Genomic DNA, 23,224 nt, shown 5'->3' with positions numbered 1-23,224 from the left:
TTTCTCTTTTAGCCCTTATTTAAACCTATGTGTCATAAAATTTTGAGGGTTTTTTTAATGCAGAAGTTCCTTCTCTTTAATAGTTTTACTCCTCTGGTTGTTGTCATTATTTCTCAGTCTATTGTTTGTCAGTGGTTGGAACAGGAAAGGGCAAAAGCCAGAGAAAACAAGTCACAGGGGTGGCTGGTAAGCAGGCAGAATTTCATGTCTGCTCTACTATTTTTTCATAGCATCAAGAAAGCCAAGTTTGATTAAAAACTAAATTATTGGAAAGAATATGTCAGGACAAAAGCCAAAATGAATATAATTAAGAAACAGAAACATGAATGGATGTGGCTAGAATGGTGGCACACAGAAATTAAAGAGACCTTGTTAGAGAGAAGATTGAGGATGGCAGAGAACCACTGGTTCAAAGCTTACAAAGAAGGGAAAGGAACAGCCTGTTATCCTGTCTGTGGACACAGAAAGGATTGGAGCTGAGATAACCTGATTTATGGGATATAGGGCTGGTCACACCCCCATCTAGTACAGATAAGGGATTTTAGAAGCAGATACTTTTGCAGAGCTTTGTGAAGAAACAAGACAATTAACAATGAAGTCAGTGATTGCACATGTGTAATATGCTTTCGCTTGTCCCTATGGTCCAGTCCTGTAATTTTCATTTTTGTGCATGTAAGTGCCAAAGTTCAACAAACTGGTATCTGTCAATCTGCCTGCAAGCTGATGTCAAGAAAAGGCAATAAAGGAAGACTGAAAATACCAACCTGCCATTAAGACCAGTGCTGGGACAAGAACAATCAGTGCACTGACTAGTTGTTTTATAGAACACGCTGCAAATTAACCCATTTCCTGTTTGACACGTTTATTTGTAATACCTCTCCTTCAGTCATAACCAGAATGCAATTAATGTCTTGTTTCAAGCAACATACTGCTGAGCTAGAATTGTTCTCAGAACTAAAAGGCAGGCCCTCAAAATCTCCTTATGTGAAGACAGATTTTAAAAGGCTGTGACTGTTTACTTTAAAAAGCAGACAAATACAAAAACAATGACAGCAAAATTAAAAATTACTAAATGATTTAGCAGAAATAGATTTGGAGCTTCTCCCTGTTCTAGAGTGGCAGGGGATATTTCATTCATTGTAACAGGTAGCTGGAACCCCTGTATCAGCCTTGCATGGCAAGATTGGGGGGGGGAAGCAGTTCTGCAGGTGTGGCTCTGTGAGAAGGTGCCAGAAGCTTCCCTCATGTCCAATAGAGCCAGGAACCGAAACGCTTTTTCACAGAGTGCATAATATCACTACAGAACCAGTTGTCCTTTTGAATCAGTTGAGAAGAAGATATTGAACAGTATTCCAGAAAATATTCATCACTAATGCTGCGGTGTAGAGTGCTATCCAGTCTTTAATTATTAGAAATCAGTATGATACCTAACATGTAAGGATAGCTATTTTTTCATCTTCCACCCCTATCTGGCCTCTTTTATACCTACCCCTACCTGACCCTTGCTCTTTAGTGAGCAGCTCTTAATCAGCTTATTCAAAACAGCCTATTGCACCAGGTGAACATCAAGTTTCTCTCAGTGTGGCATCTTCACCAGGTGTCTGTCTGATTACCAGCTGATTCTGTCATCTCAAATATCATCCTTAGTGTGAAAATACATTATTCTATTGTATACATCACTTCAGTATTTTTATTTTAGTGGGAATACCAGTGTAATTTCCACCTGCCAAATGTCTTTATCCAGTACAATGTGGTATAAATGGTAATTGAGGGGATTTATGGTCTTGAATGAGGGGTTAGTTTTTAGTGACTTTGTTATCTCAGGCTAGTTACTCCACTGCCTGCTTCACACAAGTATGTTGATACGCAGGTTAAAAATGCCTCTTCTGTTCTTCTCCTAAGTGTTTCCTGTGCAGACTCTGCCAAACTGAAAGTTGACAGTATGTTGACAAAACTAATTTAAGTTACACTTGTGGCCTAAGAAAGATTGGAAGTGGAGTCTTCTTGAGGTAAAGGCTAAGGAAGCAGTCCACCATGCCACTTCCCTTCCTTCAGCCCCTGCTCCATCTCTTGCCAAGTATTACCACTCTGTCTTCCTCTGCAGAAGGGGAGCTGGAGGCAGAATGGCTACAAGATGTAGGTTTATCTACATTGATCTCTGGAGCCGAAGAGGAGGATGGCCAAGCCCTGCTGTCCACTCTGACCCGAACCCAAGCTGCTGCCGTACAGAAGCGGTACAACACCTACACTCAGACCCTGAGGAAGAAGAACAAGCATACAGTCCGGGATGTGCGAGATATCTTTGGCACTAATGACTCTTCTGTAAGTAGCTAATGCATCCTAGCAAATGCTTTTAAGCTTAATTTTTATGCATTTTGCAAGTAGCTCATCAAAGCTTCTACCAGACAGGAACCTTTTTCTGCTGACAGTGTACAGACAGCCAGTAGCAGTTACTAATGCCAAGTCCAGACTTTTAATGCTGTATTTTTGAGAGGAAAGGAATAAACCAATTAAAATGAATCGTGCAGTTTTGCAACTAACACGTAACAATGTTGTATTTGTTGCCAGCCTTCCTCTTCCAATCTCCTATCAAGACTAACATTTACTCCTTTATTTTTTGGAAATCGGTGAGTTACTCTTGGCAGCTATTCAAATTTTTGCTGGCTTATGGGGACACTTGCTATTTATTCAGCAGTCTCAGCAGTGAAGTAAAACTTCTCTAATGAAGCAACTGGGGTTCAAATATGCATAAGCAATTAAGCACCTGTCGGCATGATCACAACTGGTACACTGGCAGTTACATTTCACTTACGTAGCAAATGAAAAGCTATTATCTGTTCATTTGCTTCGTGGCTTCAGAAATGAGCATTACCTCTGGTGATTTCATCCACTTTTCCCTGAGGATAGCTCTAAATGAACTGATTCCTATCCCTACACATTTTGATTTTGGTGAATGCAGTCAACTGTGTGAGTTTAGTTCAATGCTTAAAGCAACACGCATGACTTTACATATGTCACTCATGATAGCTTAAATGGGAGTTGCCAATAAGCTCACAAGTCCACCTTTGAAAAAATAGTAAAGTTCTTGCCATTAAAAAACTCCATGAAACTCTTTCTTTATGCAATTGCTTTGTGGTTTTCTATTTGTCCTACCTTCTCCTCAAGGATTGTCATCCTGGATTAATTTAAAACAAACAAAAAAATTAGAAATAAAATTGTAGTTGCATAGTTATATTAAAATTACAAAGATATAGTGGTTGGGGAGTTAACTTATTTGTCTCCAATTTAAGTATCTGGTCTTTTTTGAACCTCTTGCACATATCACACAAATATATCCAAAAGCATCCAGTAGTTTCCTGTGGGCAGAGTGTCTTGCATGAGAAATCATCAGGCATGTTTGCATGAACATTAAAAAGCTGATGGCACTTCTTATTGGATTAGCACACTTCTCTTGATTCAGGTATCTGTAAATATTAATGTGTTTAAAATTTTCAAATATTATAATAAACCTTAAGTTTCCTAATAAATCAGCCAAATAAATGTTGTACCCATTCTCTCAGATGGGCACATTATTGATCTGATTTTGACCTGCTTACGTTTCAACTCTGTTTCTCACTTGCTAAAGGAATCAGGAGCTTCCGAGCCATTACCCCTCAAATCACTATCTTACCTCCTCTGAAATTCAGTTCACTTACTAGTTCCTCATTGTGAAAGTCTGAAAGAGAAGACCAGACCGAATAAGTAATTAAAACTTCTAATTCTTCTTCCCACAAAAATATGCAGTTCTGCAGGGTACTTACCTAAATGTTAAACACAAACACAGCTGCAGAGCACACCATCACCTCCCTCCAATGGACTGCAAAACAGATCATATTTCTAAAAGCCCCCAAGGTTCCCAATGCCCTCCTGCCATTCCCATTCACCATTGCTTTTATCTCTGCTGCTTATTAAGGGATTTAGAAACTTTGTCCTAATTATCAGCTCCTCAGGGATAAACACACTTCAAGGGGGTTTGTGCCCCGACCTGTGGGTTTCTGAGCAGTCCTTTGTCAGGGGGTGTCAGCTTAAACAGTCCCCCATGCTCTGCTGCCTCTTTGGGCAGGGCACTACAGCTGCCGGTGAATCTTTGTGATAAATCTGTTTGGGAAAGTGATCTGCATTAAAAACAACCCAGCCAAAAAAAAGAAGAGCAGCGGGACAGGGAGGGGTAAATCTTTTCAGCACAGCTGCTGAAGAGAGACTGGTAAAAAGACTGCTTGAAATGACGTGCTGGAGTTTTGCTTTCCCACCCTGCTTTTTAGTTGGGAAGGAAAGAAATACACGTGTTGCAAATAGCAAAACAGCTATAACTGTTTCACATAACTCTATAATCCTCCCCATTAGGAGGATGGATTTACACCTTCTTCCCAACAACCTAAGCATTACAAGGAGCCTAGAGGGATAGGTCACAGGATGGATTACTCTTTTCTGTGGCTAATGATGAAAGAAAAGGTGATTAGCTCACTAGAGTCACCTGAGATGAGATTTAGGGGACCACTGAAGAGGCATAGTTGTTATCCAGAGCAGAGGAGGGGATGGTGGTGTGAAGGGAAAGAGAGGGAGAGGTTTGTCTTAATTTCTTCTTTCTAGTCTGAAATAAATCTTCCTGCTAGACATTTTGCTATTGCTGCCTGGTGGCTAGCCTCTGTAAGGGTCAACACAGAGCAAAGGGTGCTTTTCCATCATCCTGCCTTTGAGGTTCACCCCCTCAGAGAGTGTTCCCTCAACAGTCCAAGTGGACTGAAATGAAAGGAAATGAAGCCATATTTCCTTTTTTTTTTTGTTTGGTGGTGTTTAGTTTCTTTTCCTGTTGCCCACCCTGGAAAGGTGCCATGATCCCTGGGGGCAAAACGCAGGCCCTGTGGTACCTGACCCCTCTGAGGGTGTTGCCTTGGCAGAGCAGCCAGCCCCAGCTGAGGTGCCTCTGCTCTGCTTCAGACAGGCCTACATACAGCAGGCTCAACTGACAGCCATGTTATTGAGATTTAAATTGGATGGTTTATTAATCACACTGCCCTGATTTTCCTTACTGCTGGTACCCCGCTGCTTCCATCAGAAGCTGTCAGCTCTGATAGTGCCCAAAGCCTAGAAAAATCAGCAGCAGAATAAAAATAGGGGTGGAACATTGATTTTGTTATTGGAGGGAGGAAATGAAGCATTATTCTCACTAACAGCCCAAGCCTGTACTTTATGAACAGCTAAAACTCCTCAGGAGTTTTAGGAGCATTTTACTTAAGCAATGCATAAGAAAATCATGTCCAAATTAAAGAATAATCACAGATTAACCCAGAGCTATTTGAATGAAAAGGCACTTGTGATGACAGTGCCTGGAAATATGAATATATCCAAATCATGGGCAACTTGTATCCTGACCAGAGCTATAAGACTATCCTCTTTTGCCTTTATTTCCCTTAGCTGCAGAGTTGACAATAAAATTTTATTGTTTTGGTCCTCCAATTATTTGTTTTTGTATTTTCTACAATGAGGATAGCTACTAAAAACCTATCTACCTCATCTCCATCTTTTTCTTGCATTTCTGATTTCCTCTTCCCATTGGAAATTCCTGTGTACATCGTGTCAGTATGTCAGTAAACACTGGGTTCATTTTTAGTATCAGATAATGAGAACTGTCTCATGAATTACTTTCAGTCAGAAATCAGGATATGAGAAGTCTTGCCTTCCCTGAAGCCCCAGTCAAATGAATAAAGCTGTCCTGACTTAGTTAAGGACACAGTTTGACTCTTGGCCTTTCACATTAATTAAGACACGAGCCTCCACAGTTTTTTAATCTTTTTTTTAATAAAGAAATATTCCAGATCTTTAAAATTCATGAATTTAAAATGTTTTATTCTCAGTCTTCCCTTTCTTTTTATCATATTATCCTAATAAAAAAAAAAAAAAAAAAAAAGGTGGAGGTGTTGGTCTTGTTTGGAAGAGATTTTCACAAGAGAGACATAGATTTGGCTTTTTATGCACTCTTATTGTGGAGGCTGGGAGTTGACACCAAAAACATGACATTTTTAGCTACCCCTCATATTGTACATGGTTCACATTATTCAATTACCACAAGGTAAAGCAGCCTGTTGCAAGCACTGCTAGGCATGAAGTAGAGCTGTGCTGCCAGGTCCCCTCTGCCAGCTCCACCATGCTTAGCCAAACTGGCTACTGCAGCTGCTTCACTAGTAAATTCACCTGTGTAATAAGGCTGGAAGGATTTTTTTTCTTAATAAACTTCGTTCACTGTAAATCTATTCTGAATATTATTCTCAGAGTTAGACATTTTGAGCAGTAAAAGTAGATGAGCCAGCTGTTAATGTCTACCATGAATTTCTCCATCTGGATCTTAAGCAGTAGAATAACTACTTTTCTGTTGGATTTTTCCCACATTGATGAGGCAAATTCAACTATCCCCTCCACCTCCATGCTGCCACCTGAAATTTATAATGCTTTTTTATGTTCTAAAACCCTTTGTGTAAATGTTACGGTATTTTATCATAAAAGCATCCTAACAGTTCTCCTTTTTTAAAAAAATCAATGGTCCTTACAGTCTTCTGGCAAAGGAAATCCATGTGACTCAAATCCTGTTTGCTATCAAGTTTGCAAGCCATTGAATGGACCCTCTCAGGAGAGATTTTATTCATGTTGTATTTAGTTTTGTTACCCAAATCGCTCAGAGGATGACTGAATAAAAAAACTGCAACACTTGATTCAGGCTTCCAATTGGAAGAGCTGCCCGTCTTTTAAAAAGCTGACATTTTTTAACAGCCTGAATGCTGCTCCTGTGTATTGGCTACAGATGGGGAAGACAAAATCTATGGCCTGAGGCATTGCTGCTTGTTGATGAACAGCCGATTAAGTAATTTAAAGAGTATTTTAAGGAGTTGTTGTTGTGTGCTTATTGGGGCCTTCAGCTGCAGGTTCAGCTGGAAAGCTGGGACTGCTCCACCAGGCTTGGGGGCTGAGGCAGCAGGTTTGAGAATGGGAGGGGGCTCCAAGACCTCCCACCAGGATGCAGAGGACAGCAGAAAAAATGCAAGGCTGGTTTGGGACATTGTAGTTATTTTCACTGAGTACTACTCAGAGCATTTTTTAAATTCCTGACCTTTTACTTTTTAACCAAGAATATGCAGATGAGCTGCTACTACCCCATATACACACACTCAGATTTGGCTTTATGAGTCCCAAAACTGCTGAGAACAAGGGTAAGACTCCGCTGCCAAGAAGAGGTGACAGTGCTTGAAAGCCACCCCCTGGCCTCCGAATCCAAGCCCCTTCTCTGCTGTGCCACACAAACACACTTCCCCCATTTTCACACAGTACAGAATGATTTCTGGAGCAGAAGGAAATGAATTTAATGATAGAAAACATCTTTTTTTCCCTAAAACCGTTTTTGCAGTTCACTGATAAAGTGCTAGTACGTAACCTATGGGAGGACATTCGTCCATTAATAATTTGCCGGTGCCTAAATCCCGAAAGGTGGTGAACAGCCTGATTTCTGGCAGGTGTCTGGGCACAGTGCGTATTCAACATGTGTCAGAGAGTCCCCAAAAAGATTTGTGGCCAAAATGATTAGAAGTAGGATGGATTACAATTCGATGAAGACCTTTCACTAAGTGCAATTATGTACAGCAATTTACTTAGCTAATTTCAGTCATTATATAGGACAGGACTCATTAGCTACAGCGAGCTGCAATATTACTGACCTCAACATGATCCAAATCTGTGCAGCCTGGGGAATATTAATTCTCAGGCTTGGCTATGAAAAATGTACTCTGGCAAATCACAACAGGTTGTTTAAACTTGGCAAAAGAGTGTAAGCTGAGAATGATGCGCTGTTGCTTGAACTTTAGCAGTTTCTGTCCATAGACGTTTACCTTCACTGCAGTCTGATCATTTTTCCTTGCCTATCAGCCCACATTTGAGACAGTTCCAGTGTCACCAGTTCCTTCTAATGGTATCCAGCTTCCTGGGCAGAAGCCAGTTTGGAAATCAGTTAGCTGTGAGTATGCCAACATGTAACCAGTGTTCACTTCCTCCTAGGAAAATGATAGACAGAAAGATCCTTTTGTGGTTCAGAGGTTAGTGCCCTCTTTCACACTGGGGCTGTGCTGCATATATTTCCTTAAAAATCGTTGTTGGCTTATTGTCATGCAGGAACCAAAGTTTCCCATTCAAGACCAGTGTTGTACAGCACAGACTGCTGCCCTTGAGGCATCAGTGTCTAAAAAGTACTGATCATTGCAAGGCTGGGAAAGTAAAAATAACCTCTAAACAACATGGTGCAGAATTTGTCCAAAATACGTCAGCAGTGTGTTTTCTTGTTGCAAATCATGACAAGAAAGATACAAATTTCCTTCACATTTCTTCTCCAGTACTGCAGAAACTGTACTATTAGAAATTTATTATTTTTCTGGTTCTCTCCTGTTATTCTGATCTACTAATGGTGCTATTTTGGACATACCTTAAACACTTTGCTCTGACAGTGACTGGCAGTGCTAATGAACATGATAGCTCTGCTCTACTCGGTGTCGGGATAACTGTCAGCAACCTTCCACAGGAATGTCCATCTTTTATTTTGAAAGCTCTTCCCATCACCATTGTTCAGGGCTTAGCTAAAGGGATATTAATACCTGAGTTTCTAAACTAGTCCCTTAGATGTTTATCTCTGGATATAGTGACACAGACATTTCACATAAAGCTGCTCTGCTGATACCTCTGCTCTGCAAGCAGTTGTACGAGAACAGATGGGGAACCAAATGGCCCAGGGTACCATGGACAGTCTGTGGTCCCAGGCCCAAGGGTGGAAAGAGAGATGGAAAACATCTTAAATGGCTTGGCCATTAGGTGACATCTAAGGCCACAGTTCAGAAGGCAGAAGCCACTTAATAACACACTTAGCTTTTTCATACCAGACTTACAAAACAAATGGTGGTGTAAAAAAATGCTTAAGTCCCTGTATCTGTAAATGCACTGATTCAAAAATCATGGGGCGTGCACATGTTTATAAAACATGTAATGCTTTTTAATTCACTTTCTGATTTCCATGGCTTTTGAATGCACTTGGGTCATGTTAGTAAACTCTTCTCTGCAGTCCTGGGGGCTGAAATTTTATTTCACTTTCAGTGAAATTTATGATTTTGTTCCAATTACATGAGCAAAGGAGCTGGACCTTAAGGGAAACCTAAAAATTCCCACCTCCTGATATGTGAGAGATCAGTCATGAAAGCTGGCAACACTGGAACTCATGCTTGTTATCACACTTTGGACTCCATGACAATAGGGTATTTCTGTACTTGATTGTACTGGTTTCAAACATTTTCCTCTGGCATCCACTTTCAGGAGGCAACTAAATGTTAGAGTAGAGCAATAAGTAATTTCACAATATCTAGCAGAAATTCCAGTAGATATAGTGTTTTTCAAACTGGAAGATTGTACATTGCGTCCTGTACATTGCTACACACCTAAACTAGCAACTGTGAGAAATATATGTATGTGAGCACGTAAAATATATGCAGTGTATTATGACTGTGAAAAAGTCAACAGTCATCTGAAAAACTGTGTCAACGGCATTTTTCTGTCAGGAACTTTTATTTTTAATTGTTCATTAGACAAGTGCCACCACAGTTTGCTGGCCTGAGTAGACAAGGACGGAGTACAAAACCTAGATAATTCCTGATAAACAGGAAGTTCCAGCTTGACTATCTTTCTCACGAAAAGCAACAAGTTAAATAATCTAAAACGAAAATAGGAATTTTATTTCTGAGGGGTTATTTCCTCTAGACAAAACAGGAACATGCTGTGGTTTACACTGAAATTCCTCTTTGAAGCACTTCCTTTATTACTTTCTCCAGAATTTTTGTCGTCTTGGTTCAATTTTTTAATGTCTCTGTACTAAATGCAAGCATACATTCAGCATTCAGATATAATTTCCCTTATTTTCAGCTAATAGCTGTCTAGACTGCGGACTAGATAAAGGCAGCCCATCCATAACAGAAGAGCTCTCCTATGAGGTCTCTTTCTCAGAATCCATTGCGATCTTTCCAAAAACCCAAGAATGGCCGAAAAACCAGAGGTTCAAAAAGGAAGACTCTGCTTTGCCTGTAAGTTTGCTCTCAGCATATTTCCTCAATTGTTTTCTTGAATGCAGTAATTTCTTGCTTTATATTCCCAGCACATTGGAGTCTGTTAAGATACATTAGCTGTCTTCTGTGATGTGTGCTTTATAGAGACCTCCCGCTGTGCCTGCCTACTGCTTGTGACTGATTCCCAGAGAGGCACCAAAGCTAATCTGGATATCGAAGCCTGGTTTTTACTTGTAACCATCACAAATTAATATGTGGAACTCTGTCCACAAATATTGCATCATCCACACATTTTTTCATATAGAAATAAAGACCAGTTACTGGCACTAAAACTACCAATCATTTTCATTACTGGTCTGCTTTCTGACTTTATTCCACTCAGATTATCTGCCTTTGTTAACATATGGATTTAAAACTGCTCCACAAATGAAAGAAGGAAAGAAAGCCTTATTTCTGCAGCAGTACCCATCATCTCCAATCAGTATTCGGTGCAATTACGCTATGGAAAGTATTACATGAATAGTTAAAGGAAAGTTTATCGTGTCATATCATTCAGCCAGACATAAACTGAGCAGTAGTGTCATTATCTGGAATCATTTCTTGAAGTCAAGGAAGTCAGTTTTCTATTTCCATCAGCTCTCAAACTTCCAGTACTGAAAACTGGAGCATTAAATCTGTACTTCAGATGCCACCTTTTAGTGAAATGTATGAAATAGCTGTAAATTATTCGGAAGCATTTCCTGAATGTTATGATGTCCTCAGGTCCTGAACTAATCCGGAATTGTTACTATCCACACAGACATTAAATTCTCTGAGAAATATCCATTTGTCCATCTCAGGCACCACCAAGGAAGAAGAACCTGAGATGCAGAAGTAAGCTTCCATTTTGAAAGGAGGGATAAGACACCAAGTAGATTACAACTGGTGTGAAATCCCTGTGCTGTAGTGTTTCTGTTTTTTTTTTTTTTTTTTGTGGTGGGACTGACTTGATGTCCTGTGGAGAGTAAGGATATTTCTGCATTCATGATGATTTTGGCAAACCATAGGTTTAATCCTTGTTCCTTGTAGTAGCAAACCTAGGATCCCAGCCTTCACTGAAACACACATGCATGCATGCACACACACACACACACACACAAATTGTTCTCTGCAACAGTTCAGACAATTTCCAGTTGATAGAGAGTGGAAAAAGGTGAAACTGGTGACACACAGGGAAAAGATGTCACATTGAATATCATGGACCTGTGAATGAATAATTGAATAGTTTTAGAAAAGGCCAGTACTGCGTTGAAGATGAACTATTCTACATGCAGAACATAATTTTGTGTGCTCGGAAGAGTACACAAGACGTATGCCAGGTCACCGCAGACAGATAGTTTCTGAATAAAGTCAACAATTGTAGCTGTTGACATTAACATTCTTACTTCACATGCTGCCTCTCATGATATTGGTTTTTTCCCATAATGGCTCATATTTTAGTGGGCCCCAGCAGAACAATCACCTCTTGCTCTGTTACACAGAGGGACCAGTCACCTACACTCTGAAAGACTGTCCCTCCTTCCTCTAGGTGGGCTAGCAGGTCCAGAATGAAGTCTACGCAACATCGTACTCTCTCCAGGGCAGGTCTGACACAATAATACAACCAAATTCATCGATGGCTTATAGTGAGCAGCACAGAGAGAGATTATATATGATAAAATAGCATGTCCTCTGCAGCTCCCAGAAGAGCCAACTCAGCATCACCGTCTGTACATGGGTTACATGTAACTTCCCCAGTGTGGGACCATGATTGAAGTGACTTAGTTGAAGGTATTACAGAACTAAGAGTCAGTAAGTGTTACAGGCCCATCTTAATATATTGTATAGTTCCACACAGAAACAACGTGTCACACAATGTTAGACATAAACCTTAGGCAAAACTCTGGTAATCTAATTTCAGGATAGCACAGCCTGCTTCAGTGCTGTGTACTGTGACTCTACTGTTTGTAAGAAAAATCGCCAGAAAATTGTGACACAAGGCAGAAGAAAGATGCCCAGCCCCAAACCTTGTGTTAACATTGCATCACATAGTGACCCTAGGAGTCAACCAGACAATGTGGCAAATCATTGTAGCCATCCTTTGTAATCAGTTTTGGAGTGTTTGTCATTTTTTCTTGGCAAACATACTTTTTCTCATTCCCCTCAGAAAATATGTGTGCACTGTGTGATGTTCTTATTTTCAAGATGACTTATTGTGCTTTGACTGCTTTTGGACTTTTTGCATCACAAGAACCAAAATGCATAGATATTCTTGAGTCTTTTTATATGTCTTCAGAAGACATGTAGCTTTTGTTACATTACTAAGTCTCGGTGTAAGAGTAACAGTGGAAGCGCTGCACTCTGGCGAGGGAAGATTCTGGCCTAAAATGCCCCAGACAGCACGTAAATTAGTTATTCTGTCCCCTACACTCTTTTTTTCCCCAATTGTGATTAACCTTTATTAAAAGACAATGTGCGGTATGATTTAGGAAGTCCTAACCTACATGATCTAGATGTCCTTTGTCCTCTCTTACTTTTGAAATCTGGTGTAAATTTAATTCTTATTTTGTTTGCTTTTTTCTTAATCTGTTTGACTGGCTTCATGTAAAGAAGAGTTAAACCTATTAAATCCGTATTTTTTTTAAAAAAGGGAGGACTGGGCTGAAATCTCCAGAATCAAAACATTATTAAAGGCTGGGTTTCCACTCAATTCCCTAAAGAGAGGAGACGAGTTGTAATGTTATTTATTTGTACCTCCAACTAACAATTACTGGTTTAAATTACAGTTACATTTTAAAAAAGCATACAATACCAAAGATCCACAGTTCTTTGAAAAGCATGTTTTTTACTATAACTTTGTTATTACGTTTAACAATTATGTCAAAAACTGATGGGTATTTGTTCTTTTCAACATTTGTACAAATGCTTCTGTCATGATACAACATTCTTGGCCCTGCTCCATGACACTGCAGTTTCTAAAATATGTAGACATCTTCACATGCCCCCTAATTACTAAGTATCATTAGTTCAAGCATACTTGAATAAATTATTTCTTAGCTGCTGGGAGTCCTGTTTCTAAGCCTGAATGCTTCTTGAGTAATAAAAAGTACCAGTAAATTGGCAGGTTGGCATCAGGACTAAGTGATTTTGCTTCTGGGCTTTTCCTCAGATCTTTAGTTTGAAGTCTCCTATAAGACCTCATAAATTAATAGTAATATGCAAAGCAGGCATGGATTCATTGCACACACACATGATTGATATACAACCATAGCCATGATAAAATGTCAGCCACTTCAACAGCATTCAGAGATGCTCTGGGGGAGGCAGAAGCAGAGCAAAATATTACATCCTGATGAAATCGAGCAAAAGTTGAAGTAGCACATAGCTCATTTGTTCCAGCTGGAGTACAGTCACTGAGGTTAATACCTCTGCTCTAGCATCACTTATCAGTCAAACTTTAAGGGAACATGCTGAGCAAGAAGGTCAGTTTTATGTTTCAGGTAGATGCAAGTTATGTCAACATAGAGTTGCAGTTCAACTCTTTGGTGTTATCCATCTGCCCTAATAATGACTTCCTATCATATACCAGCATCTCTTTCAAAACAAAAATTCACTTCCTGTAAATGTCATACAAATAAAGATGTGACCCATCTCTACTGTAGAAATTCATTGTTCGGAAAAGCCGGTTTGGACTGACAGACGTTGGAGACCTCTCTCCTGAAGACATGAAGAAGATCCGCTACCTCTCCCTGATTGAGCTAACAGCCTTCTATGATGCACTGGGAGTCGAGCTGAAGAGGAACCGCACAGAGAGGGTGCGAGGACGAGGTACTGTGCTGTGGCAGCCCCGTGGTGGCCACCTGGGTGCTGCTCAGGGTTGAGAGGAGACACGTGTGAGGCTGTTTCCTCTTTCTCACATTTGTTGTTATTATTTTTAAGAAAATGGTCTTTTTGGAGTCCCTCTCACCATACTGCTGGAGAATGATCAAAAGAAGGTTCCTGGAATAAAAGTTCCCCTTATTTTTCAAAAAGTGAGTATTACTCAGCCTACTCAGCCACCAAAATTTGCTTTTCCATCATTTTCATTGACACTCGGAAGAGTGTCAGATAAAAGAAGATTCAGGCTTTACAGACTTGAAGGTGTCTACAGGTTGTCTATCTATATGTTATGGTTTGAAAACCTTGTGACAAGGAGACAAAATTTGTTCCTTTTGTGTGTTTTATCTGTGGTGGGGACCTCTTTCAATTTTTGCAACTCTGATACCATAAAGGAAACTTTGGGAAACATATGTCTGGCTTTCTGTTTCCCTTTATCATTAAAGTCATGCAAAATTATGTGTGTATGAAGACGTGTCAGAGATGAGTTGTCTCAGGAGTTTTAATTTCACATGTATTCAAACTGCTATTATTTTCAGAATGGAAGTGGTATCTTCTCATTGAGGTTTGTATGACAAGACAACATCATTTATATAGGTCATTTGACAGTACAATGACATCCAGCAGATGTCTTGGAAACAGGTACACAGACACAAGCACACATGCAATTACACATGTTTATATGGACCTGAAAGTTTCAATTTCCCTGTAAATACTGACAAAAGGGGAAGTGGTGTGGAGTGTCAGGGGACAGATTGACATGACTTGAATATTTACATGACTTTGCAATCAGCTCCACAGCTCCCCTGTCAAGATACCATGGGAAATTAGAAGGATCCAACAGCTAGGGAGGGAAGCAGATCTGTTGAAGAAAATCCAGAGCTGTATAAATAAATGCTAGGATTTTTTTTTCTTATTTTAAATTGTGTTAAATTAAAACATAATTATTTTTTTGTAAAGAATTAGAGTGGAAAGTCTATTCTTCTATTCACAGAAATTTCAAAATAAATTATTCTGGGATCATTTTCTAATCTGAGTTCTCAGTTCCCAGAAACATATGTTATCTATAGACCTTTCCATTGTGCTTCTCGGAGAAAAACGTAAACATTTCTCAGAGGTTAATTACCCCTCAAAACATCATTGTGTTTCACCCAGTGTATCTGCCCTTTTATTAATACCTTTATATGTTAATTGTTCTATAGCACTGCCAATTCTCAAATCAAGCACAAAGCAGCCTATTATGTTGTCAGTTTTCTGTACTCTGCATGCTCTGTATTTCAGGGTCAGGAATCAGGAGAACAAATTAGGAAGGTTTATTTACATGAGCTGGCTTGTTTTCATTAGCAAATTACATAGAAATGGATCTTTTTCAAATTAGTTTCAAGGATACTTAGATTGAAAAAAGTATTTTTAAGGGCTTATGAGTATTTCCCTGGGTTTTGTTGGTTTCTTTTTTTTTCAGTTGCTGCTTAAGCTTGAGGAAACAGGTTTAGAAACTGAAGGAATTCTACGAGTGCCTGGATCTGCCTCCAGAGTCAAGGTACATGCTCATGCCAGTTTTCTGTCTCCTGAACTTTATGTAAAATAATACAACACACACAGTGCACATAAATACTGATGTGTGTAGCTCAGCATTTCTGTTCTTACCAGTGAAAGGTCAGATTGGTTCCTGGGAACTAATAAATCACAGAACATGTGGTCTATTGCTTCGCATTTGTTAATGTTCTATACAAAGCACAGACTTGATGCTGAATGCAGTTTTTCTCCATGAAACATTGAGGGATCCTTTTAGTTCATCTCTGTCGTCCAAGATTGCTGTGATCTTATCTCTGTTTTAATTTATTTCAGAAATCCAGATTTGCTAAACTGAGCAAACTTCAGATAAACATCTTATTCCATGTCATTTTAACCTCTATGTCATTTTATTTCTCATTTATCTTCTGTGATCTTACAATTTCATGTTCCAAGTGAGAGAAATTTGGCCTGTGTTCACAGTTTGGCAGCCTCAAGTACTGTGTTTTCACAGGCTATTTTCGGGCTATGAACACAGTATTGTTGGTATCGAAAAACCTGACATTGTGGTGCAGTAATGCCTGCAATTGTTTCTCCAGACTAACTTGATTCCAGGAGGTGGAAGCCTTTGGCAGAGGCAAATTAGAGAAAGAATTTTTTTTTTTTTTTTCTGGGTTTAGTAATATCTATCTCTTTCCCAGATTTTTCTTTTTTCTATGTTTTTTTTTGTCTAGTTCAGTCAACTTCTTCTAGTGCATCCCAATCCCACCTTCTCATCCTCAAGAAAGCCAGTCTTGCTTTCTGAGGCAAGAAGGCTCAACATTATGGCAGCCAGACAAATGCTGGGGATTGCTAAAGATCAATGGACTGGGGATCATCAAAAATTACTGTACAAGAAAACGTGGCATTAGGTGAAATGCACCGAAGATAGGCAGTAGCATCCCCAGCTCCCTTTGACTCTGTGGATAGATAAAAGCACTCAGCATCTTGCAAAGTGCCACATCTTGCAGAAGGGAGGGAGCTCCTAATTTAGCCTGTACTTTTTAGCTTTCTCATTTTTTCATACAAATACTTAAAGTATTATTTCACACAATCTCAATTTTTCTAACCTCTCCAGGGAGATTACACAGCAGGACTGTGCTCTAACTAATTAAATTACTTTCATACTCTTTGTATATACTATACTGTGTCTTGTTCACTTGTCATTCACAACCTATATCCAGGGTATGAGATACGACTCTATATGTAATTCTCCTATACTTGGTGGTAAATTAAACTGCCCATATGAAAGTTTTAAATTATTTAAGTTTTGGCTTCATTTAAGTCTGTCCAACAAGCCAACCAGCCAGAGAGAGATTTTTTTAAAGCAGATCCAGATTTCATCCTTCAAAGCATTCATACATTATTATGACATTAGGATTTGAGGGCATTCCAATTTTATTTCAGTCTTGTTTGGAGAAAGAAAAGGCATATGGAAGTGATTAAAGGTTACTTTTCTATAAAACAAAGAATACAAGAAATGAATACAAGTTTTCCGTTGTAATCTGGTGTGTAACGAAAGATCTAGTGAACCAAAAATGTATGATAGTCTACTGTAGGATCAGTCATGTTTTAAAAAAAAAAAAAAAAAGGCAAACCCTTTTTTTAAAAGTACTTAGGTGCATATATATATATATGTATATGGAGGGGGTGAGGGTATAAAATATACATATATGCTTGCCAGTGTGGATATATATATATATATAGATATATAGATATATAGATATATATATAAAATGTTTATGTTTCAAAAATCTTGGTTTCTATTTCTACATCTTTTTCCCAGTTCTCAGCAGAAAAATGTGGAGCAGTTTTTCTGTCCTCTTGTGCTTTTGATGAGGTGAGGATTTCTGTTCCACATTTTCCAGTCAGTTACCAGGAGAGAATTTAATCCAGGTGTTTGTATGGATTATGTGCAAAGAATGTGAATACAGAGGAAGCTGAGATATTCCAGATTATAAACAGTAAAATGTGCCAGTAAAAATGAGATTGTAGCATTATATACCAAATCCTAAATGACATTTTATTTCCTTTTGTGCCAACCACTCCGCTTCATTATGTGTGACCAGATCTGATATGTAATTTCCTTCCATTCATGTGAGACGCTGTAAACAGAATTCATTTTTAAAAGCTTTTCTATCTGAATGGACTAAACTTTTTTTTTGTGTAATATTAAAGTACATTTGACAAAAAGATGATCTGAAACCTGAATATTTGCTACAGCTTTATTTTGTCATAAATGGTCTCTATGGTCCCTATGGATAAGGCAGTGTTTGGCCACTAATAATTGTGAAAGATGCATTATTTATGGATATCCTGATTTCAGTCTTATTTTTCAATTTGTTACCTAAAAAATTTTTGAGGAGCTTGCATTCTCCAAAACAGTAATCTGAGTTTGAAGCCAAACTCTGTTCCTACGAGGAACCTTACTATTTCCCATTCACACATGTGCATGAAACATTGATTAGTTACCCTGCAGAACTAAACAGACCTCTGTTACAGTGCAAGATGCTGCCACTGTAGAACAAGATGATTGAATGAACACCCAAAATGGTATAATCATTTCTTGTGGGTTTTGAGGGTTTTTTTTGGCATGTATTAAGTGGAGGTTTTCTGACAGTAATGGTTTGACACCTTTATTTTTCTCCAAAATGATCAAATCTATTTATAGCTATCCTAAAACAACCTTCTAAAGACAGTCAGACCTGAAGTTAAAGCCATTTGTTCAAGGCCCACGAACTCAGATGCCAACAGACTATCTATCTAGCAAGTTCAGTGGCAGTGAGGAAGAAATGCCACTCCTTTTAGATTTAAGGGTCAAAACCTCTGGCAAGTGTTTTAAACAGAACAGCTGTGCTAAAATTCCTGTTTAACTGAATTTTCTGTTTATAGTTCTAAGACATTGAATGAAATTGTCTTGTTTTAAAAGGATTCAAATAGGTCACTGGCAGAAATCTAGCTATAACAAACCAAATTTAAAATGGCTTGCAAAATATCCCCGGGAATCTGATTTGTTAACCTGTTCTGACCTCCGCACCACTGTTCCTAGACCGCTACTGGTTTAGGGGTACTTTAATTTAACTGCAGTGTAAACCTGCCTGTTGCTTGTAACAGGATATCTGAAATGATCTCAAACTGCTGGGTCAGAAGCAATGACTAAAGATCAGATGGTTTTTTTATCTTTCAGAATCTCCATCAAGAACTTGAGGCAAAATTTTATGAAGACACTTTTGACTGGGACCAAGTACGAAATAATGATGCAGCAGGACTGCTGAAAATGTTTATAAGAGAACTCCCAAGCCCGCTCTTCACCGTAGAATATCTGCCTGCTTTCATCACACTAGTGGAAAGTATGTGGAAATGGAGTTAGTATGGACTGATATGAATGTAATAGTTGACATTACTTTTTTTTCTCTCTCTGAAGTAGAGAGAAAAAACATGTAATGTTTTATCTCACTGAAGCAGAGGGAAAAAAGGCCCAGTGCATTACCTAAATTTAAATTTTCTGCAGGCTTTCCTTTTCAAATGGAAAAAAGTCTCTACATTTAGCTAATAGCATAGACTTGTCCCATGAATGACACAACTGCTTAATGTAAGATTTGAAACCTGTGAGCAAACGATGGCTGAGAAACGACTTTCATATACAGACTGATTCACACAAATTACAGATTTCACAAATGAAAATTTCTGCAAGGTAAACTCAGATCACTGCTCTTTAGCTGATACTCTATCAGATCTATTTTATTCCTCTTAAGGTTTATGCTGAGGTCAGACTATTTGTACAAAAATACGTGTGATCACAGAAAGCTTTAGGTAGTCGAGTTTTGTTTTCAGTGTACATACACCCTCTCATTCTCAGTACATTTTGTCCCTTTCTCTTCCAGGAAGAATGCAGTGATACCTTGTCGTACCTATTGACTTCATTATATGTTCACTCACGCTAGGACAGAGAGAAACTGTCAAGATGGTGAATTTATTAGGCAAATCGGTACAGAAAATTTAGGACCTTTACATAAGGTTGCAGCCAAGTTTTCAGTGTCTCCATGAATTAGTTTAAGGGGCACAAGGAGGTGACCCTTTTCTGTAACTTTCACATACCTAAATGTGCTCCTTGTGAGTCCCAAACTTCATGCAGTTATGATTGTTTAACAGTTTGGAGTAGAAGATTCAAAAGGAGGTGTCTGCGCAGACTGAAGTAACTTTATTCCCTACAAAGATACACTGCCCACAACTTGCACTCCAAACCCAACTCATCCACCCTGAGTAGAAACAAGCAACAGAGTTATTCTTCCCATCTTCTCTACCCCAGTTCTTCTAGTGAGCATTGCACAGTATCAGTATATACCAACTGCTGAAAACATGATGGTGTTTTGTAACTGACAAGGGGCTCTACATTTATCTAGAGTGCTAGACTCGGGACAAATATTTTTTAAGTTATAAGCAATCAATCTCCACTCCAATGGTACAAGCATTCGGCATATTACTCAATAACAGTAGCATGAAAATTTTCTGAAGAAAAAAAATCTATTTCGGTTTGAAAGGGAGAAAATACTTGATTCATATTCAGAACATATTCTAATCATGATATCAAAGAGAAACTGGCTAGTACTGAAAAACATGGGCTCCTTGATATTTAGACAGAATTTTATAGAGCCTTGTCTCCCCCTGTGACAAAGAGCCAAGATGATGAGGAAAAAGCCCACTCATTAACTAGCTTTTTATAATATACTTGGGAAAAAGTTTGCTACTCAACACTTAAACATGCTAGTCTCAACCTGACAATGGGTGCTGTGTTTCTAGAACTGCTGACCAACAAGGTTTTTAGAAAAAAAGAATTGTAACTGGGATTTCAAAAATAGTAATTATTCATATTCTTAGAAATCTCCAAGATCAAGTTACAGCTACAAGCTTTGCATCTGTTGATCATGCTGCTGCCTGAGGCCAACAGAGACACAGCCAAGGTAAGGTCTTCATTTGCTATCACCTGCCATCTGTGTGCTTTTGACTTTTAAATGAGAGATTTGGTTTTTTTCTAACAGTCAGTTATCAGACACTGCACTGTGAAGGTATTCATCTGTGTTTTTAATAATTTCCTTGAAAAAATGTTCCAATTCCCTGGCTGTCTTTTTTTTAATGAGCTATTAAGAAATAGTTACTGGAGGTATACAACTGCTGGTGTCAGTAAATGGTTCCCAGGCATCATTTATTCTGGAGCTTCTGTTTCAGAGGCATGCTCCTCACATAGTTTGGAAAAAGAAGGTACAGTTTGGGGTTTTCTGTATAACTGGAACTTTCCAGAATGAAGCTAAATGAGAAGCTGCCCCCAAGGAGCTCACCTAGTACAATCCCAGTGCTGAAAGGGCTCCCAGGGCACTGGACCACACTAGAAGAGGTAGGCCGAAGAGAAAACCCCTGAAACATACTTTTATAGCATGGATGTCAGGATCTCAGGCTCAGCTGGTTTGCCTTGCAAACCCATGCCCACACCCATGTACTCCTTCTGGATTCAGACAGTGGTTACAAGCACTTTGGGGGCTAGGGAACTCCCAGATCTGACTGCAGCTATGTCCTGACCCTAAGAGACACTGTTTGCATCTGTACTTGTTTCCATATAAAGGAAACCTGGGTGAACAAGATGCCTGGGAGCTCCCAGACATTTAATCAGGTTCACTGCTCATCATGCACCCTGCAGGTCCCTCACATCTGGAAGTTTCCCACTGGTCAGTTTAGATATAGCTTTATAAGGACAGGTGCCTTCTTTACCTGCATTTATTTATTCAAGAACAAGTGAAAAGAACAACCTTTTTTAAAGCATTTGGAGGTCTACTACTGCTCTGTGAAGAATGGGGGTTATTTGTTCTACCACATTCCATATCAATATAGAGCTGTGTACATAAAACACATGCTTGATGAGTCATCTTCATTATTACTAGGCTTTTATATGAATATAGAAGTGATGACGAAACTGAATGCATCTCTACTTGCTATCTATAATGACATTTTAGAAATTTCTCTAAGCAGTTTCTGTTTTGTAATTCCAGGGTTTGTAAAAATGTTTTAACTGCAATGTTAGGGTAAAAAAGACAATGGTTTTAATGGTATGGTGTTGCAAAAGGACCCATTGTCAGAATCCAACTCTGCCACAGCTGCAGTCCATTCTGTTCAGTCACTTGAGAAAAATTCTGAATAAACTGCCCAAAAGGGAAATTAATTTCCTTTGACTCTGCCATGCATGTGCAGAAGTGACATCAACGAACAACCACTGAGATTTTCTTGCTTTCATTATCCCAGAATAAAAATCTGGGGGTTGTCCTGGTTTCTGCTGGCAGAATTCCTCAGAATTTCCTCAGATTATATCACATATGGGACTGATGCACATTTGGAGCAAGGCTGATCACTCTGGTGTCTGTGATATAAACAGCCTTGGCCAGACACATCAAAATGGGCACCTTGAAATCTATGAAGAAATCAACTATTCCAGTGTACCGTCTCTGTCCTACTACAGGATTTGGAGCCTTAGTGCAGACGCTGTACTTGACTTGTAAATTTGGGATTATGCTCTAAGTGACAGATAATTCATTAATGTGTGTTTTCATAACATTAACTGATTGACATAGGTGGTTGTGCCAGCAAATATCAGAGTAATCCAAATTAGAATTCAAACCCCCCTAAATTTCACCTCCAAGTGCAAATATAGCAGATTTTGAGCCAGACATGTGCATTTGAAAATGCTGCATTTAAGAAAACTCAAAAAATCCTGTCTAAGTAAAGAATTTTGTGAGACTCAGCGTAACAAGTGTTGGTTTTCTAGGCCTTTCTTCAGTTCCTGAAGAAGGTGGTTGCTAATGAAGGAAAAAATAAAATGAATTTGTGGAATGTTTCTATGATTGTTGCACCAAACCTCTTCATCTACAAAGGGAAACGTGCAAACCAACAAGAAATGCAAGCAGCCGCCACCACAGCGCACATTGTACGGCTTTTAATTCGTTATCAGGACATCCTGTGGACAGTGAGTAATGCTGGTTCCCTCTTTATGGCTCTAGTATAGTGAAATGTTTTTCTGTATGCAGCAGCTCTGTAGAAATCAGACTAAACTGACCTTCCTAGAAGAAACAGTTAGCTATTCTTTGGAAACTGGCTGGAGTTTACTATATCCAGAATGGTATAGGGTAACAGATGATTCTGGACGGCAATTTACCTCACCTAAGACATCCATTTTAGCAAGAATTGCCATCTGGAGGTACCTCTCCCACACCATTGTTTATACAGAAGAATGCATAGGAGAATGATTCATCTAGATACCTAGGTGAGATATTTAAACTTGAATGAGATTAAATGACTATTAAAAGAACCCCCAGCAGCACTACAGGCTTGGGCAGGAGTGGCTGGAGAGCTGCCAGTCAGAGAGGGACCTGGGGGTGTTGATTGACAGCCGGCTGAACAGGAGCCAGCCGTGTGCCCAGGGGGCCAAGAAGGCCAATGGCATCCTGGCTTGTGTCAGCAATAGCGTGGCCAGCAGGGACAGGGAAGGGATCTGAGCCCTGTACTCGGCACTGGTGAGGCCGCCCCTCGATTCCTGTGTTCAGTTTTGGGCCCCTCACTACAAAAAGGACATTGAATGACTCGAGCGTGTCCAGAGAAGGGCAACGGAGCTGGTG

At 39.2% G+C, this 23,224-nt stretch overlaps 1 protein-coding gene across 1 annotated transcript in view; it reads left to right on the top strand.

Moving 5' to 3' along the window:
• Positions 1 to 23,224, top strand: part of ARHGAP28 (Rho GTPase activating protein 28) — a 75,111-nt gene that overhangs the window by 43,315 nt on the left and 8,572 nt on the right. The window contains exons 3-11 of the mRNA XM_026841438.1: positions 2,105 to 2,322; positions 7,951 to 8,038; positions 9,982 to 10,139; positions 13,802 to 13,967; positions 14,079 to 14,170; positions 15,478 to 15,555; positions 18,754 to 18,916; positions 20,445 to 20,527; positions 22,378 to 22,575. Coding sequence (XP_026697239.1) covers positions 2,105 to 2,322; positions 7,951 to 8,038; positions 9,982 to 10,139; positions 13,802 to 13,967; positions 14,079 to 14,170; positions 15,478 to 15,555; positions 18,754 to 18,916; positions 20,445 to 20,527; positions 22,378 to 22,575 — 1,244 coding nt within the window. The remainder of the gene's footprint in view (positions 1 to 2,104; positions 2,323 to 7,950; positions 8,039 to 9,981; positions 10,140 to 13,801; positions 13,968 to 14,078; positions 14,171 to 15,477; positions 15,556 to 18,753; positions 18,917 to 20,444; positions 20,528 to 22,377; positions 22,576 to 23,224) is intronic.

The sequence above is a fragment of the Athene cunicularia genome (assembly GCF_003259725.1).
Source record: "Athene cunicularia isolate RWA chromosome 2 unlocalized genomic scaffold, athCun1 chr2_part1, whole genome shotgun sequence".
Classification (NCBI taxonomy): Eukaryota; Metazoa; Chordata; class Aves; order Strigiformes; family Strigidae; genus Athene; species Athene cunicularia.
The sequence above is the reverse complement of the archived record's forward strand: the minus strand, read 5'-3'. Positions and strand labels throughout refer to the sequence as shown.